We start from the raw sequence: 20,635 nt of genomic DNA, 5'->3' as shown, positions 1-20,635 counted from the left end.
AGCAAGCATGCAAGAGTAGTGCCGAAAAGCAAGTGAGTGAGCGTGCGAGCTTGCGAGCGAGCGAACAGGATTAAAATATACATATATATACATATGGAAATGAATGAATCATCGAATCGATTAAGCGATTGATAGTAAGGCTAGCAGAATGAATATATGCATAGACAGCAAGCAATGCTGAAGCATACATATTCATACAAGTGCAGCAGCAATAAAGGTAAAATAGTATAGATTAGTTGTTACTGTACGAATGAGTCTGTCCGTTAAATATGTTAACAAAGGGGCTTAACCAAATTAAATATGAACAAACTCAATTGTACATGAGCTGCTATAATACATAGAATGCATGCGAGTTGGAGAGTCGAAACAACAGATGTTTCACAAGGAAATATTTTAGGACTACTCCTCTTTCTAATTCGTATTACCGGTATCCTTGATAAAACTAACCCTCTGACCCTCGTATACTCTGACGATGTAAAGATTAGGTGGTCCATCGGAAACGAAAAGAATTTACAGAAGCTTCGAGGGGACCTTACAACAGTGGAAGAGTGAGCAGCAGACTATGTCTGAAAGCTTTACCTGTTAAAATGCTATGTTATGAGCATTAAGCCTTGGGGGATGCAAACAGCTTACGTCCTCTCATGATTATTTCCTTAGAGCATGGCCTAGGTTTCTTGGCACCAGAGAGTTTATAAACTCGTCCGAACTGTATTGGAAGCGCAGCCAAATCAAATGCTGCTCCTCATTTTGTACGCAGACATATTGGTGCAGTCAATTCGGGATAGTTTCTGACACTCATAAAGATGTAGTGGTAAATAAATCCATAACACCAATAGCTTTTCGACATTTGTTGCTGACAATGTTAGTTTTAATGGACTCCCTCAGTTGAAGGCACTTGGTCATGCATCCGCTCAAGATCATGAGTGGGAACGCCTTGCTCAACGTCCTCTGCAACCGCTAGCCAGTCTAGATCGGTTGATTTGTGATATATCGATAGCCTATCAAATATATCTTCAAACCTTCTCGCTTATGACTTTTGATTTCACTAGCGTTGTCAAACTCCAAATACCTGTGGGATCTTCAAAAACTTACTCTGAAGTTCATGACTTTTTGCACATTTTATCTTCAAAGGAGATCCAAACTTCTCAGATTAAGCACAAAGACGGGAATTTAGGAGGGGTTTGGGGCTAGGAAACCAATCTTACGAGGAAGGGTATGAATATTGTACTCACCAGTGTGTCAGCGTATTCTTGAACTAGTTTTAGGTGATGAATATCTCATAACCTATCCACTCCTATCATAATCAAGTATTATTGACTTATTTCTGTCTCCTTTCTTATTGTTTCTATTTATTTGCTACTCTTACACTCCTGCCTGCACACACTATTCGCATTATTGACTAATTAGTTTATTTATTTTCCTCTTGAGACCATAGTCCTCTCTTAGCATCCGGACTCTCTGTTTATTGTCTTTATATTGTGACCAAACAACCTCCCGCCTGGTAAGTTGTTAGCTGTTGGTTCTAGAAACATTCACCCTCTGAGACGAACACACTGAAATTGTAAGACATAAAGGTCCACAAATATTACGAAACTGATTAGAAATAGTGCACTCAAGTGAGTAGGCTACCGATCACCGGATACTCCTAAAATTTTAACTCTTCACCAGAACAATGAGAAATGAGCTCAAGAAACAAAAAGGTTGATACAAATAAGTTTTGAAGGTATTGATTATGTGACATTAATAAGTGAAGCGCCGGAAACAAGCTTCACGGTACCTAGGGGTTATTTTCACCTTTCTGTATGTTATACAAGTATTTAGTAATTTTCGTGTGCGATTTTTACCGTGTTCTTCATTATTTATCTCAAGATTTACTACAGACGGTTGTCTATCTTTCATATGTGTATTTACAATCAATGAGTTTTCATCTCTGGAAAAGCATTTTGCTACAGTTATTTGCAGTAATGATTATATTGAAGTATACTTGTTCTATCTTCTAGGCCGAGAAGTTCATTTACGGGCATTAGTTGGCCAAACATCTTGGTAATCAGTTTTTTGGTTGCCGTCATCATCCTTAAGGGTCATTGCATCCAATTAGATACCGTGTGTTTATTATTTTATAAGTGGCCGGTTCATGGTTAGGTAATATTCAGTAAGACAGTGCAAATTCCAACATTATGTCGTTTGTAGCTTGCGTAACTACCGGGGGTTTAGAAATCCTATTAGTATTCAGATTTTTGTTAGGGTCCTGAGATCGCTTCCGACCATCAGTTGCTTGTGAATTCCCTAACACCGACTGGACTATTTAAAGTCAATAGTGCAAGTCGAACAGTTGTCTCAATTAAAAGATAACTTATTGGCTGAGTACTACATGTTCTGCATGATGAACCACTTATCTGAAAATCCAATCCGAAGTAGATTTCAAACTTTTAATCTAGCAGACAAATTCTCAAGTTTTAGGATCTTAATTTTTAATTGATCTACATTATCGGTTTTCTTATGGACTGTAATAAAGCACGCGTGAGTTGAGTAAAAAGTGTTTTTTGGTTAGTGTTGGGAGTTGTATATGTTTATGTGTCATAAGATGTTTTAAGTGGTTTACTTTTAAAATCTGTTTTTAGTTGCATTGTTTTTCAAACAATGGGTACTGCAATGGATGTCCTAGATATTCTCGATCTGAATGAATCAAGTCCCAGAAAGTCTATGCTTGATAAAGAAGCTATTCTGAGTCGTGCAGAGAAAGTAAGTGCATATTAAGTCGATTTTAAATGTTATTAACAATGTAGAGAAAGAGTTATCGTCCTAACCCACCACCAAAAAGGCCCGGTCATGTTCCTCGTGAAGTTTGGGGCTTACATAGCACTCTTAACAAGTGAGTTTTCATTTCATTAAAATAACTTCCTGGTTCACAAAATTACTATTCATTAAATTTTATAGTTGTATGTATTTAACTATTACGTTATCTATCCATAGAACTACCCCATCATACACATCTCCAGTTTTTTTTAAATTATAATTACGATCTTTCTGTTTAGAGGATTGATGTACATACAATCATCAGACTGAGTTTTTCACTCCAGTATATGTATTAGTTTTGTGTTTAGACGAAATGAGTGAGCTTCACAAGTTATTTCAGCAACTGGTTTACACCAAAAGTTGTCTTCTATGTGATCGTCTTTGGATAATGGCGTAACGGTTCAGCAAATCAGTATCTCATGCAGTTGGTTCCCTTTATGAATTTGAATAAAACCGTAACAAACATTGATTCAGAATAACATGAATTAGTTATACTTTGTTTCTCATCAGCTCCTCACAACCATCTGTGTTGAAAGTTAACATTCAGGTAAGATATAATGTGAAACACCTGATGCAGATGGACGGAGGGAATTAGAATGACAAAAGTTACAAATGACTCTCCCTCTGCATATATATATATATATATATATATATATATATGCAAGGACAGGTTAGAGATCATTTTGTGTTGGAATTCCAAATACATAAGGGGTGAGTGATACGTCTATTAAATGAGATCTGGACACAGTTAAGATAGACTTTGTACTAGTGGTTGAAACATTCTACATGAAGCCAGTGAACCAGACGTTTGGAGCCCTCTTTACGTACTTCAGTTTCTTTAGTTGGGTATTATCATCAGGCCTCACACGAACAACGTGAGTGCAAGGGGTCTCACTAAAATATACTTAGTATGAGACAGTATTTCATAAATATTATTTCTAAGCACTTTCCAAATTGTCAGTTCATGGTTGTGGAGATTGTTGAATTTTTATTGAGAGTATGAACTGATGAATGTTATACCACCGTCAAAAACCGGGAACGAAACGGCCGTCCAGTGCTTACGAATTTTCAATGTTGGTTTAATGTTGCTCGATTTGTGATCTCAAAAAACCTTTAAACGTGTCTGAAAATAACACAGTTCGTATCGTGATGTTTTCAGTCCTAAATTAAGTTACATTAATCCATTTATTTGCATTTTTCTTTGAAAGATGACCACCAATCGAACTCGTGTATAGCCTATTATCTCCATGTATTTTTTTCTTGCACAGTTCTCTTTATCATCTTGAAGAGAGCGAAAACAAAGACTTGAGCAGAATAGTCTGAATTCATTTTATTTTGTTTCGTTCTCGTCAGCTGCTTACAACTTGTAATATTTAAAAATCAGTTATAAAATGGGCTTAAATAATTTGCATGAAAAATTTAGGCTGAAAGCTGCTATGATCACACATCAGTTTAGTATAACAAGGGTGTAAGTAGACCTAATAGAGTAAATAGAATGTAAATATATGTCAAGAATAAATAAGTCAGGCTTAGTTCAAATAGGACTATTGATCTAAAAGACAGTTCAAATAAAATGACTTACTGATACAATTAATTGAAAGTTGAATAAAATTTTTCAGTTTGATAAAAAAGTATTTGTCACTAAGACAGAGAAGGATTAACAACCATCTCCCTTTAAACACATAGATCGGGTTCCTAAAATCCGATAGTGATGGCAAATTTCAGATAGCCGGGACTTGACTGTTCATTATTCACTGTGAAAGATTTCAAGGTATCGACGTGATGTCCTGTATCACATTGATTCGTGTCTAGTTGTTGTTCAGCACCATTTCTATTGAATTCTATAACCAAACTAAATGAGTGACAGCATGTTGCATTGTTTTAGATATCACGAGCAGTGAGACAATGCGAACCTAAACATTTTCGTTATTTAATATTGATTAGAGAGATCTGTCTAAAATCTTTAGGAAATATGTATTGTGAACCTCAAACTCTTGCATCTCAGTTTATCATTTATCCAAAGGTTTTGTATTTCTGTACTGAATACTGAACGATAAAAGTTTTATTTTTAAGGAAGACCGTAGTCTTGTAAATAAGTCACCGTTTTCTTATTACATAAATAAGGTGCATAAAGCTTTTCGGAAACAATCATTAGCTAGCTAATCTCCACTTTTCGTTAGTCTCAACTATTGACTAGTCAATCAATCAGAGACAACATAGAAATTGGCACATGTATACATCAGTGCAAGTTACCATACACCATTAGTACAGAGAGATGAAATGTCAGTGCAAATACCGGTGATAGAGGTGGTAACAGTATTAATATTTATTTCTGCATTCGCTGGTGGATTAGGATCTGAAAAATTACAAAAATGAAAATATTTTACCGGAATCTAATCAAACAAAAACGAGATTAACTGTCTTTGATAAAAATAGAAGCAAGTACACCTCAGTCAGTCAGTTAAATACAATATAGAACCTAGCACATGTGTACATTTGTTCACGTTATCATACAACATTAGTACAGTGAGATGAAATTATCAGTGCGAATCCCAGAGTAGTAGAGGTAGTAAGAGCGGTAATGGTAACAGAAAACATTGATCATCAAAAGTACAGTTCGAGAAGAGAATGCAAATTAGTGAAATAAAATAAAACTTATGCGGAATTCGGAAATTTAGGATTTGAGGGAAGACAAAGAGTAAATGGTAAAAGTCTAACAAATGGTTACGATGATCAGGTGGACCACAACCAGGTAATGTGCACTCAAGTACATGGCTCAGTTCAACAGTCACTGTCTTTCATGGACTGATATCATGTGTTGGTATAGCCACTTCAAGCTCTCTTCCAACCTACTCCTACACCAGTCATCATCTCGCGTCAACCTAGTCGGCGAATAGGCATACGTAATACACGTGTTAACCGTATTAGTCGATAAGGATTCACTACTTTGTAAATCGAGTTGCCATAATTACCTAGTACTTTGTATTTAACCTCAGAATCCCTAACTCAATTGTTACAAAATATGTAAAATGTCGTTCAAAGATGCCTATGATCAGTTGAGATCATTCTTATTCAGTGTTATGTGTTTCAAATATTTAATAAATATTTGATTTATATAAGTATTTACACTCATCAAACTATATATTTCATTTTGAGTCACACTATAGCAAGTAATTTACGGATTCCTCTATTTTTGCCTTTAGTAATCTTCCTCCGATTATGCCAACTGATAATACACCTCTTTATAAACAACCCAAAGCTGTGATTGGTGTAGGACGAGTTCGTTCTTGGCAATGGACACCTTTTACAAATTCCGCTAGACAAGTTAGTCTTTTGTACTTTTATACCATATTGCGTAATGTCTGAGTGGAAATGCGGTTTTTTATTCTTGACTAGCAAACACTTCGGATTTTTTATATAGTTACTCAGTAGGTTATGATTATAATGTTGACAGGGACTTTTTTTTTCAACACAACTCAGCTTCATTTATTATCAATTTCGGAGATGGCACTGTTGACTTGTTTATCCCTCACTTGGACTCTTGTACTGTAAACTCGGAAGGCTAATTATATAAGCATGTATTCGGTAAATGGGCTTAATTAAAGCATTCTAATGTTTCAAGAGCTGATTTAATGGTCTCCATGCACAGCATGTTAGTATAGGAAACAAGGCTAACGTTTTTAGTCGGTCATTCACATTAAATTGAATTTTATTCGTATTTAGCTTTACCAATCTAATTAAATCCAACTAGTTATTAGTTTCGAATACCTAAGTATAACTTAATTGTCCAAATGCCCTGATACGACCAAGGATGGAGAGAGTTCATTCTTCCCCTCGAAGTGGTCTCATATGGCCACGCATATATAACCGCTGCCAGGGAAATCCTGCTAACTACCTTCTCAAGGTGGGGGTGTTGTTTGTGAGATTGAGAGGAATAAAAGCTAATATTTAGCACTTTAACCGGGGTGGCAGGTGCAGATGATCCACCTAGGGATGTTGGAAAGCTGTGATTCTAAACCAATGGTACACATGGACTACAGGATCCTGAGGGAACAAATGGAGTATGAAACTATTGTTGGTCACCGGCTATTATGGAACTAAATCTTCTAAAGTTGCTCCATTGCTTCATGGATTAGATTTCTAGGTCAAAAGCTCGATAGGTGGTCCCCTAAGAGAACTACCTACTTCAATTTGGGCAAGGAATTATAGTTCATGCGACACTAACAGCACACTAAATTTGTCAATATCCTCATTGATAGTTCTTGTTGTTGTATGTACACTTGTAGTTTATATAACAGGTTAATTTTGTCTAAAGGACCATGGAAGACCAAAGAGCTCTGCATGGCTGTTTTATCTTAGTGCTAACATTATGGGCCACATATCACATATGCTACCTGCAATCGAACCAAAAGTCTTCAGATTTTGCGGCGAATATGTTAAGACATTTAGTTGAGATCCAATAGTTTACATTTCGAATTACTGACAGTTCGCGATACTTTGCAACCGCTATCCATTGTAATCACTGATACACAGTCGAACTCTTCTGGTTACTGTTTTACGCTAAAGCATCTATCTCAAAGTTAGTCAATCCAACATATAAATTACAAGTTGAATAATCCCTTTAAACTTCATATGCTATTTATACACTACTAAATATTGTACTACAGTCTATTTCTATTCACTATCTTGTCCTCACAGTAACAAAAACCGTAACAGTAATTAACAAGAATATTCTATTTATCAAGATTTATAATTGAATCAACGTAGTATATTATGCTTTGGATACTTCGTTTTTTTCTTACTAGGATAATCTAGTCTTATATCATTGGAGACGAGAAAGCACTGATCCAGAGGCTAATAAAGATTATTATTTTGCACGATACAATAAGGTAAGATATTGACACTATGTATGTCAAAACATTTCTTGACTATGCACTTTTTCATTTTATTTGTTCGAAATAAAACTAAACTACTTAATATCATATAAAGCATTGTGTTATGTTTTCTGGAGATTAGTTTTAATATGAAAATGGCTTACTTTACGGATTCACATCAGCTCAGTCAGTCAATCATACGCAACGTGTAATTTGTCACATGTCCACCCATCCGAGCTTCAACACTACATCAGTTCAACGAAATAAAATTAATCATGCTGAATGTCAAAAGTATTAGAAATGGTAATACCATATCAAACGTAGAAAATATGTTTCGAGAAGAGATAAATCAAGAGTGTAACTTAGGATGTAGGGGTAGCTAAAAAGTGAATTATTCTGCGCCATTGAGACTGATTCTGAATTATGCTACACAACTATTATTTACGATAGTCGGGTCGACCCCAAGTAGGTGATCTGCACCTACCAACGTGACTCGGATAAACAGTTAATTACTTCAGGAACTGATATATTGATACTAGTTGGGGAAAATAAAAAAATCTAATGATTGTTTGTTTCCCACTTGGAACTACCCAGAAGTGAATACCTCACTTCATTGCTATGAACCAAACCTACAACAATCAAGCCCTGCAGAGGTCACTTTATTTTTAAATCCCTAAGTCGATATTTCTTAGTTTATATTTTGAAATCATCCCGATTCACAATACTACGAAACGAACACAAATTACCATCAGTGACACATACTCCATTCTCCACATAGTTAAGAGTAATTCTAATTATAAATCATAACAAACCTCTGAGGTTCGAAAGCATGCTTTCAAAACGCAGCGCATATGAAAATTACATGGTTGATATCTTCTTGAAATACCTCCTGTCGGTTAGTTACTTTTTATATATTTAGCCATAGCGCCTTCCAAACTGTACATTATTTGCTAACGTTTGGACTGGGTGAAGAAACCGGTGAGGTAATCACTATATAGTATAGTACTGTGCAATGATCCAAAGTTATGTTAAATTATTGTCTGTTGATTTGTCATAACACCTGAGCTTTAGATTTAAATAGTCACGCAACTTAGTGAATTAAAACGTTATCAGAATAGTAACCAGTGACAATACTGTTGAAACGAAAACTGGATCATGTCACATGTCTTACTTTTAAAATTCATTTACCATATATAGTTCTGACATTTTGTTAAGAAACTCTACTGTTCTTATTTTGTCACGTTAATAGTATACTCTAATACTTATTCTAATTCAAAGTGATGAGGATTAGACAAGGTAACCTGTGTATGCGATGTCATTAGTACACGACATATTAATTTCAACTGTATTAAAGCTTTATGAACTGAGCGTTTCTTTCCGATGAATTATAATGGTCATTTTACTAGTGAAATTGATGTGTCGCTATACTTTTCTTCTGTTTTCCACAACTTATTTTCTTCTTATTTGTGTCTTGTGAAAAAAAATTTGTGTTAGCATGTCACTGTTCCTGAATACACTGTAGAAGAGTACGAAACAATGCTAAAAGATCCAAAATGGAGTGAAGAGCGTACAGCACATTTGATGGAATTGGCTAAACGTTTTGATTTACGTTTTATTCATATGAGAGATCGATGGGATTGTGAAAAGTTCCCTGGACGTCCATCGGTTGAAGATCTTAAAGAAAGATATTATGGAATTTTAACACAGTTAGATAAGGTAATCGTAATGTTATTTTTATATTTTCTCTATTTTTGTTGTTAAAAAAAAACTGAACCTTACACCTTCAAGCATTAAGCGATCTATCGTTGGTAATGCAAACTGAAAATTCAGATATTTGGTAACCGAGTTTGGATGCGGTAAACACAGTTAATAGAAAATCCATTTCCTGAAACGGCGAAAATTATACATGTTATTAAACCTCATTAAACTTTGTCTGAAGTCGATTGTACTGGGATATCAACTTATTTACTCGAACACAAACATTGGTACAAGGAAGCACCATATACATATGCGCTACACAATAACAATGAGGCTATGAAGAAATAGAGAATGTAAACTGCGTATAATAAAAAAAAAACAACAACGAATAGAAATTAGTGTATGAGAGTGAAGTAATAATAATAATATGAAGAACAGTTCAGTTAGTCATGAAGGAAGCAGAAGAAAGTTATTGAAGGATCGTTACTGGTTTCTATTCTGAACCATGTCTGATAACGTCTCTATTCACTGTGTTACACCATCTCTCGGAGACCAACCAGGGAGTCGCAAAGGACCAACAGAAGCTAGTTCTTTACAACTTCCTTCCATACCATGACATCATGTCCTACACTGACCACCTCTCCGCCTTTTCCGACTGGTCCCAGCTTCGGCAAATAATGCTTGACGTGGGATTCGCTAGGAAGACATTTGTAAGTCATTTTCAAGCCACCGAAGTCGATGTTTCAAGATAGTAACACCAATTGGATCATCATCACTATGCTCGAACACACGATGCTGAACCTCTGCATTACTAACATGGTGTTGCCACTGTATGTCAGCAATCCTTCGGAGACAACGATGATCGAACACAGAGAGTCGTCTAACATCCTCAACTCGGAGAGGCCAGGTTTCACAAGTATAGGTCAAAACTGCTCTCACTGACGCGTTGTAGACTCGACTTTTTACAGCCAGACTAACATCACGAAGGCGCCAAAGATGGCCCAGATTGGTAAGAAGCTTCTCTGACCTTCACTCATACCACCACCAGCACTTACACAGCTACCCAGATACACGAACTTCTCAACTAATTCTATTCGCTCTCTACCCAGGGTGATTGCAGGTTCAGGTCAGTGCCAGTCTTGTGAAAGTACTTTGCACTTCAAAGGTGCAAAGCACATACCATACCTACGGATAATGACTACCAACTGATTAAGTGCGGATTTCATGACTTGGATATCGTCTCACAGTAAGACAATATCATCTGCATACTCAAGGTTGAAAAGTCCTTCTCTAGGTAACAGATCCACACTATCATTACTTATATCCATCGCTTCCCTCTAAATTATAGCTGCATAACTTCAAGTCACTGAGATCAATCTCAATAAAGGTTTCATGTGTCTAATTACAATATGACTTGTCTATAACAAATGCCCCAAAATGCCCTGGTACGGCCGAGAGTGGGGAGAGTCATCTCTCCCTCTTGAAATGCTCTCACATGGTCACGCGTATACAGTCACTGCCAGGGAAGTCTTACTCACTACCTTCTCGTGGCAGGGGTGTTGTTCACGAAATTGAGAGGATGAAAAGCGAATGTCCGACGCTTTGACCAGTTTAGTGGATATGGAGGATTCACCTAGGGGAGTTGGAAAACCCCTATTCCAAACCAATGGTGCACATGTACTCCAGTATCCTGAACTAACAAACGGTGCATGGATCTATTGTTGGTCACCGGCTATCATGGGACTGTGTCTCCTAATGTTGCTCCACTGCCCCGTGGATTAAACCTCTTTGTCAGTGGCTCGGCATGTGGTCCCCTAAGAAAACCACTTGCTTCGGTTTGGGCATCCGGTCATTATTCCAGCCGTCACACAAATCGAATGACGAAGTATGGTGCATATATATTTGGTGTCTCCTTATACCATTAGTTATGTGTTAAAATAAATAACACCGCTGGATACCTGCTCAGCGGTTTGAAGGTTAAGCGTCCTCACGTAAGACCAAAGGTCTTGTGTTTCATTCCTCGTGTTGGAGTCGTGGATGCACACTTCTGAGGAGTCCCATACTAGGACGAAACAGCTGTTAAGTGCTTGTAGGTTTTCATTGATGGTCTAGCTAAGATCAGTTTGTGGTATCAATTGAAGATCCTAATGTGTATATTCAACCTAAAACTTTTTGGTGATGAATATTATTTCCTTTGTCTGTTTAAAAATACTTCTGTTAAATACATTTTACTGACAATTGTCAATTAGTATAAAACCTAAGTGAAATAAGAATTCCTACTGATCACTTCAATCACCAAGTTACATATCATATTTATGGTAGTGTAAAGTACTTATTTTTACATCTAATTATTTTCTTATATATACATATCTCAAGGCTCGTGGAACAAATCTTTCACAAGGTCTAAGATATGATGCAGCACATGAACGTCGACGTAAACAACAATTAAGTTTACTTTATGGTCGTACAAAAGATCAAGTTGAAGAAGAACAACGTTTAATTATGGAATTACGTAAAATCGAAGCTAGACGTAAAGAACGTGAACGTAAAAAACAAGATTTACAAAAACTTATCTCATTGGTAAATGTATATTTTTTGTAGAATTTCATGTTCTCTGGCATATTTGTTTATTTCTTTTTTCTATCATGAAAATACTTCCGAATCTTACGGTATATGTAGGGTAGTTAATGGAGATTTCTTTTATCAAGTCTATAGGTATTGAGTAAATAAATCGTGATTTACGGTAATAAAAAAGTGTTTGAAGATGAGCAAAGATAGACAGTGGCTAGCAGTGGAATCCAGTTTGACACACGTTTCGTCCTATTTGGGACTCGTCAGCTGAATGTATCTGCATCTCAGACTTGTTGATGTTCACTCTTAGACTCGAACCCAGTACTTTTCGCTTCAAACGCCATCACGTTATCCACTCAGCTACTGAGTCCTGATAGCCACTTGCTTGTGCAATGATGTGAAGTTTGATTTCACTTAGTATTGTTTGTTTGAATCTTCCTATTGATGCTTACGACTGCAACTGGTCAGTCTCTTGTTTGAAGATAGTTTATTATTAATTACTGATTAATTGAGAGAATCGTTATCTGCAGATTATTGTTAGTTAGTTATCTAGAACGCCTTGCTTGCTTTTCAGTCATTAAGTCTCAGGTTTGAGCACTACTACACATACTTTGGTTTAGGAAACCCTGAATAATAATATCGTTAGCCCTCATAATTAGAGTGTAGCTCATATCCAAGATCATGAAGAATGAGTTAAATTTTAAAAAAATTTGCATACTGTGGAAATATTGATCGACTTTTTAATGTAAAAGGTATAAAGTTTGTAATATTCTTCGTTATTATTATTTATATAAAACCAATTTCCTTCCATCTTGGTTTTATTTTGTAGGCTGACAGTGTAACTCGGGATTGTGAATTATCTGAGCATACAGGTTATGAAACAAATACAGATGATACAAATTCTTGGCTTACATCTACACATTCGTCCGTTGGCTGTGGTCTATCATCTTCCAATAATTCATTGTTAACATCAACAACACTAGCAGGAAATACTGGGTTACAACGTAAGCGACCCGGTGGTGTTAGTGGTTTGAATGCTAGTAATAATAGTACTGGCAATATTACGTCATCGTCTAGTCAGTTAATTGGAAATACAAATTCACTCATCAATACAGATTCTAGTTGTACGAGTTTAACCAGTACAGGAGCAGCTGGTAGCGCCAATACTGGAGCGGTGATATCCTCTGGAGATATTTGTGCTTCATTAAATTCTGCTTCGAATACAGCTAATACCGCATTGGTGAGTTGAAAGTATTCCTTAATGTAATTCATGTTATCGGGCGTTATAGGTACTTGGATTTAAGGCATAGAGTTTATGTGTGAGGTTTATAATTCTTTTATGTGTCTGTTCATACTGAATTCAATGGAAGACGGGTTTAAATCTACAACCTATGAATTGGAAATCAAGATTCCTTTGTTTTATAGTTTGAAGTCGATTTAGACAGCAATATATGAGTCAGTACACAATAGTGATTAATGATTGTAATAAAGTGTTATACCTAATGTGATATATATTCTTCAGGCCTATAGTCAGTGATTTCATGAAACAGTCCCACATCTTAGTTTGGCCATCTTTAGCTTCCTTACAACCTAAACTGTTACTCCAGTTAACACCGCTCGTTTAAATGGACGATAGTTAGGCAGGTCTTAACATTCAAGAGTCTATAGCTGAAACTATACTAAGAACTAAATCTATCCATTGGTTTTACGTGACTTGTGATTCTTCTCAAGGTTTATAGTTGGTTTCTTTTTGTCTGAAATCTGATGGGTTTCACTACAATAAGCTTATTCATTCAACAGAAGGTCATCCAACATATGTCCGGATAGCTTAGTCATAATTAATGTTGAATATCATTTCTCATGGTTTCCAGAGTATATTTTACAGCTGATCGATCACTGGGTAGTGATCAATGCCATGTATGTCAAATCCTTCTTAGTGAAGATTAAATTCTATCTTGATTAGTGGTCACATTGAAAGTTGACCTATAGAATTCGATCCATACTAAGAGGGACTTGACATATATAACATTGATCTATGTAAACTTGTGACATAACTGGTATATCGAGGCACTTCGTTCAAGACTCACATATACCAACAAAGAATGATGAAAATCCCGTCATGGACATCGAAATTTTTTCTCTTCCATATTGTATTTCTTCTCAAAAAAGTTTTGATTTAAATCTTTGTGTTTTTTTTTCTTCTTCAGAATACACAATATTCAATAAACTTTTTGGATGTTAGCAAAAATCCCGGTGCTCATCTACGTAGTCAAAAGGTAAATAGTGTTTGTTTACCTCATATAACTGATCACTGATGAACAAGGCCTAATTTTTACATACTACTATTAGTCTTTCTAGATTATTGTATCATTTTATCGTTGTTGATTGTTTGACAAACCTTGTTACTGTTCAATGTAATTGTAAAGAAGCTATGAGTGTGGTCATATCAACATGACATGACATCAGCTTGTGAAGTTACTCGACTTTTAGTCTTTAAGGCGTTTAAGTAGGTGTGTAGTGAACAGAACACGACTGGGGACAATCGAATGTATTTAAGCAAAAATTACAGACTATCTCAGTAAATTCTGACAACCATACAATGAACAGTCAACTTGCAAATTAACAACCAATAGTCTCGATCTTCACTGTTTCTTCTCTAATTCCATTGTTCGTCCATTTTCCTTCCGATCGCGCTTCATTTCAGTTCTTTCCTCATCGGTTTTCTGCGAAAATACATTCTATGTCTGATCAACACCATATACTACTTATATGGATATAAGTAGACCACACCACAGGTGTATTCTCCTTAATTGGCTCCAGCAAATGCCGTTTCAGTTAGAATGATGTTTTATCTCACACTACACTGATGCGAGTTGTGTGTACTCTTGGATTGATACAAGTTTTTGTCTAGGTCCTACATTGATTATGATGAATAAATGGGTGAAACAAACCTAGTTATCCTGATAAGGTTCTTGTTTATAATTTTTTAGTCTCCTCACTCTCTCTCTTGTCTTTGTTGATAATTATGATGCGAACAGCCTTATATGTTTAAACTGTGGCTGACATGCATGATTAGTACACTGCTCCACTGCACTGCCTTCTGAATCAGACCTCTAGGTCAAAGGCTCGGGGATTGGCCTCCTAAAAAAGCCACCTGCTTCGGTTTGGGAACTCGAGCAGTATACCATCCCCCATACAAATCAAATGATCCAAGTGACTCATATATATTTGGTGCCTCTTTGTACCAATGCTTACGTGTTTAGATAAACAATAAATAACGTCGAAATAAGATAAGATTTATTCTCAATGTTTAAACAGTCAGGAAATTGAAGTTTGTACAGATAATCATCCCTTTTTAGTTGGTCAGTACTGATTAAAGAAAAAATCACAATAAAATCGTCTTTGGGATCGTTTGTAGTGTTTATCTTGGTAAAAAAATTGGGATTTTTATTTGTACTTACTGACATATTGTCATCGATAATACCTGTATCCCATCCTGGAACACGATTGAACCCTACCGTTCGTGGTTTTTTCTCATTAGAATTCTTGAAATCCCAGAACAAGATAGTTGTTCAGTACTTTGTGATTTCTCCAGTGTTGTGTAGCTAGAAAAGTCAGTTTGTGGTGAAAACTAACTATTGACAAATTACAAATCTTTCATACTAATGGTGCCCACAGAAGGTTGACCAGAACAGCGGGCAAATCAAGACACTCGGACGTCAGTTCATGAGGTCATTGACTGTTGGATTGAAGCATAGAGGTGGATGTAGTCTGCCTGTTTGCGTTTCACGTGATTATCATAACTAATATTTGACGACTTTCGGTGATAGGGATCAGCTACATTCACTCCTTGTCATTTTTTATGTCTAGAGTTTTAAATTTCTATTTTCTACTTCACGAACTAATTCTTTGTCGAATCATATTGTCTATGCCTAGTGTTTTCCAATATCACTAATATACTGTTACTACTTCTACTGCTCTGGGCTTTGTCTTGATAGTTTCATCTTATTTTACTAATGTTATGTGGCAACTTTGATCTGTGAATATGTGCCCTGGTACGGCCGAGACTGGGGAGAGTCAGCTCTCCCTCTCGAAATGCTCTTACATGACCACGCATATATAGCCTCTGCCAGGGAAGTCCTACTAACTGCCTTCCCATGACATTACTGTTGTTTACGAAATTGAGAGGACGAAAAAGCGAATATCCGGCACGCAAACCGGGTTGGTGGACTCTCTCCGTGTTCACCTAGGGAAGTTGGAAAACCCTGATTCCAAACCAATGGTGCACATGGGCTAACTCCAGTATCCTGAGGGAACAAATGGCGTATGAACCTATTGTTGGTCATCGGCTATCATGGGACTGCATCTCCTCACGATGCTCCACTGCCTTGTGGACCAGACCTTTAGGTCAAAAGCTCTGGATGTGGCCCCCTGAAAATCCACCTGCTTCAGTTTGGGCACCCGGGCAGTATCACATCCCTCACACAAATCAAATGAGATTTGTGCGGAGCATATATGTCTGGTGTCCCTTTGTACCAATACTTATGTGTTCAAATAAAGAAATAAAATAAAAATGACAGGCTGACTGACCGATTTATTAATGACTAATTTTGAAGCAAATTTCTAGTATGAGAATTCGTAACCCAATAAAGTTCAGTCATTTCCTTTTCATCATTTCTTCTAAAGATTCCCGCTTCTATTATTTAAAAAAATATTCTTTCACCAAATATTTCAGATGAAATTACCCAGTAATTTAGGACAGAAAAAGACAAGAATCATTGAAAACTTCTTAGGTCATTTACAAATTGGTACGTTGTATTGTTTTTATTAGTATATGGTCGTGGAGATTGTTAAGTTTTTAATTGAGATCATGAATCGATTAGTATTTGATCACCATCGAAGTGCGCATCCATGATCCTCCCACACGGGATTCTAACCTAGGACCTAAGGTTTCGCTCGCGAGGTCCAGCACACGGGGTCGTGGACGTGTACTGCTGAGGAGTCCCATATTAGGACGAAACAGCCGTCCAGTGCTTACAGGTTTTCAATGATGGTCTAACATTGATCGATTCATGATCTCAATTTGTGTTTTTACTTGGTTTAATAATCGTTCAAATTGTTTTAAGAGAATTTATATATTTATATACTTTGTATTAAAATTGACTTGACCAAGTTTCGTAACAGGAAAATTAAGTCAATATTTGTATTTTAGTAAAATAATGCATTGGCAACGAACCAATCAGATCCAAGCTAGCGATTCTGAGATCATCTCTGTCTCATATTCTTTTTTATAGGTAGCTACTCATGGTCTTCATTAGTGTTGATTTCCAGGAAGTAGATTTCCTAACACAATTTCATATCACATCAGCATGAAATTTATAGGTTTATGACTTAAAATCTGGTGGAAGATCAAATTCCTAACGTAATTACTCGAGGTTGTGGAGTAAAAAGCAGAGGTAGTTAAACTAAACTAGACAAATTTATCATTGGTTATACGTACTCATCGACCAATCAATTCTATGGTACTTCAGTTACAGTTCACATAGTTTACTGGTAAAGTTTTTGACTTTGACGCTGAGTGATGTCTGTTCGAATCTGACGTGGGGTATCATTTCCAAACAGAATTACAGATACTCCTTGTTGTTTTAATGGCCCTATACCTGACTCCAATTAGATCGTACAAATGATTGTTGTTAAAATATACATCCTGGCTATCCTCGTATATAATTATCGACTTAAGTCGCGTTAGTGAATAACGGAATTAAAATAAGTCAAATATGAGAATGGATTTTTGGATGTGTATATTTCATACAATCGTTGATCCAGACAAACGATTGCAGAAACGAAGCGAGGAGAAGAGAGTTAAGCGAAATGACGTGCAGTGGAGAAGGCATGTAAGTCAACTCGATTTAATCAAGCGTTAATCAATATTTATAGTCACACAAAAATAAGCTGCAGACATGTGATGAGTCGGATAAGATGTACACACACATAGGCTCATCTAAAAACAATCAGCGTTGATAAGTGAATAACTGACAAGGTCAAAATGTGGTTCAAGCAGAATGAAAAAAAAGGTCTGTCAGAAGCTAAAATAAGCTATATGGGCTTACCTAGCACTACACTGTGACGAGTACCAACTAACACGGAACTTATGTGAAACGGCTGAGTTACCTGTCGATCGCTTTTAAACAATTCAGCAGTTATCTTTCTGCCAACTTACTTCACTTTTAGTGTAGAAAGAGATTCATTCACTGGTTAAAGAACGAGTCTACTGCTCAGCAGTTCTCTCTTTTCTGCTTTATGGGTATGAGACATTATTTTTAAAAATAGAGGATATTCATACGTTACTAGTATTCGATCATCGGTGTCTTCGAACCATTGTTCATGTATTCCGCGATCATCAAGTTAACGGTTCTGATGTTAACACAAAGTACTAAGTAATTATAGCAAACTGATTGACGAGATAGTGAATTTTTATCGGCTGAGATGGTTAGCTCATGTATTACATATGATTACTTACCGACTACATTGACACGAGATGATGACTAGTGTAGGAGTAGGTTGGAAGAGAGCTTGCAATGGGCCAAACCAACACATGATATCAGTCCATGAAAGACACTGACTATTAAACTGAGCCGTGTACGTAGGTGCAGACCATCTGGTTGTGGCGGTCTGCATTTCATTTAACTAAGTGACTGGGGGGGGGTTACTTGGTTAATTTTTTTTATACCATAGATAGTTATTTCTTATCATTTTTGGTTGATTAATTATCGGTGAAATATTTTCATTTCTACAATTTTTCCAGATCCTAATCCACCGGCAACTGCAGAAATTGTTGAAGCATATAATGGTTTACGTTCAAAAATTCTACTTTTATTCGATTTACGTCTAGCGTTATTAAATTGTGACTTTGAATTACATTCAGCTCGACTAAGACTAGAAACATTTGCTCCTAATAAAGTAATTCTTGTCATCTTTTTTTCTATTAGTCATGAACAAAGTAATCTCAAGTGTTATTAGATGTTGGCAGACAATTGTCACTTTTCAGTTGATCACATTGTAAAGGTTACTTCTATTTGAGGGATTTGAAAAGGTCACTGCGTTAGTATTGATCTAGTTGATCTGGAAGTGTGCATTTTCAAAGTCTAACCACAGGAGACAGACATCCATGCGGCGTTTTGAAGTGTGACTTGCAACTAAACAGACTATATCGAGATAATTTGTTCAGGATACATATACGATAACAGGAACTCATCCCTTTCAGTCTTGTATATCAACTGTAAGGATATTTCATTTAATACAATATTGTACTTCTAAGGAATTATCAACCATTTCATTATGAGAAAATGCTAAGACTTATGAATCGTTAGGATTTTGGGAACTTACTGAACTGAGAAAATGTTCACTGTTCTGGTTTTTCTCACTTCATACATCAGATGACTTGAAATGTTTGGTATATTAGTGGATCTGAAAAAGGCGTCGCACAAAATGGATTGATATTATAATGAAGTAATCAATAACAAGATGAAGAACAATAGTTGTTTAACAAAGACAATCACTGAGTTCCATGTTTTCTAGAACTTCAACTATCAAGTTTGGATGGACTGATGGATGTCAGTTCTATACAGAACTATCTTTCATACCCCGGCTTCATATCATAAACTAATAACGTCCATTTTCTCCATTCAATTTCGGTGTTGACATATAACGTTTAGTGTGAAAGGTACTGAAACGATATACGTAAAGCATGTGAAGTCCACCGACGTTGGCGTTTCAGGATAGTTAAATCAGGTCGCTGCTGACTTGTCGTATTCCCAAGCGTAATAACTTGGTGCATATAGTAATAACCTTTATCCTCTTAGATATACTTTCTGAAAAATATATCTTCAGTTACATGCAACCGTTAACACTTACTCTCCTGGTTGATCACTGCATATTTTAAGTTTTTATAGGTTTTTTTGTGTATAGTTGAACGAAACATTTCTTTTTTTAAAAGTCTAATTTCTCTTTTAGCCGTTACCTTGTGGACTTGCTAGTCTGCCAAATCCTAGTGTATCAGAATCACCTGAAGATTCTTATTATAATTTAATCGATCCGTTGATTTTGTCGGCACTTCGTGTAGCCGACTCAAAACGTCCAATTCTACCGCGTCATTCACTTGGAGTTGCTGGTACATTGGCTGCGGCTGCTGGAAGTTTAGGTTTGCATAATATGACTAGTGGAAGTAGTGGTATTCCATCTACTAATACAACAGTGGAGAAATCAGATCCAAAACAATGTCGATTGAACCCATCGTCCATTGTTAATTCTTCAGATAGTGGACAGTATAATTCTAGTGGATTGACAACTACTCGATCGTCTCCAGCGTTGTCAGGAGGCGGAGGCACTGGGAATCTAGATTCAGATAATTCGTCATCAGCCGGAGATGGTATCGGCAGTTCACAACGTCGTAGAAGAGCAGCAGCTTTAGAACAGGGACGTGTTTTAAAGAAACTTAAAATTAAAGGACAACTTGTTGATTGAAACTGTTGGTTGTGGAAAAACAAACAAATTTTTTGTTGTCTATGTGTACATAAAAATATTTTTTTGATTGATCTCATTTGATCTACCGTTTCAGAAGGAAACAGTTTCATAATAAATAGTTTTCCCTCACGTATTCTTTGCTATAAAGGTAATTCTCACTACCTAATTGACAT

General features: G+C 36.3%; 1 protein-coding gene across 1 annotated transcript; it reads left to right on the top strand.

Moving 5' to 3' along the window:
* The first annotated feature begins 1,766 nt into the window (after positions 1 to 1,766).
* Positions 1,767 to 20,590, top strand: Smp_002160 (hypothetical protein). The gene is made up of 12 exons (XM_018797978.1): positions 1,767 to 1,800; positions 2,622 to 2,742; positions 2,787 to 2,872; positions 6,000 to 6,120; positions 7,602 to 7,685; positions 9,165 to 9,386; positions 11,745 to 11,948; positions 12,769 to 13,179; positions 14,147 to 14,215; positions 16,675 to 16,747; positions 18,745 to 18,899; positions 19,953 to 20,590. The coding sequence occupies exons 2-12, from the start codon at positions 2,641 to 2,643 to the stop codon at positions 20,460 to 20,462; spliced, it is 2,037 nt and encodes a 678-aa protein (XP_018652965.1). The 5' UTR covers positions 1,767 to 1,800; positions 2,622 to 2,640; the 3' UTR covers positions 20,463 to 20,590.
* The last annotated feature ends 45 nt before the right edge of the window (positions 20,591 to 20,635 follow it).

Source organism: Schistosoma mansoni, chromosome 6, assembly GCF_000237925.1.
Source record: "Schistosoma mansoni strain Puerto Rico chromosome 6, complete genome".
Classification (NCBI taxonomy): domain Eukaryota; kingdom Metazoa; phylum Platyhelminthes; class Trematoda; order Strigeidida; family Schistosomatidae; genus Schistosoma; species Schistosoma mansoni.
The sequence above is the reverse complement of the archived record's forward strand: the minus strand, read 5'-3'. Positions and strand labels throughout refer to the sequence as shown.

Bases quoted from the DNA above. Each gene is read 5' to 3' on its own strand.
- Smp_002160 (XM_018797978.1), top strand. From the start codon at position 2,641: ATGGGTACTGCAATGGATGTCCTAGATATTCTCGATCTGAATGAATCA. The intron at 6,121-7,601 runs GTTAGTCTTTTG...TTTTCTTACTAG, and splicing joins TTACAAATTCCGCTAGACAA to GATAATCTAGTCTTATATCA. The intron at 11,949-12,768 runs GTAAATGTATAT...TTTATTTTGTAG, and splicing joins TACAAAAACTTATCTCATTG to GCTGACAGTGTAACTCGGGA.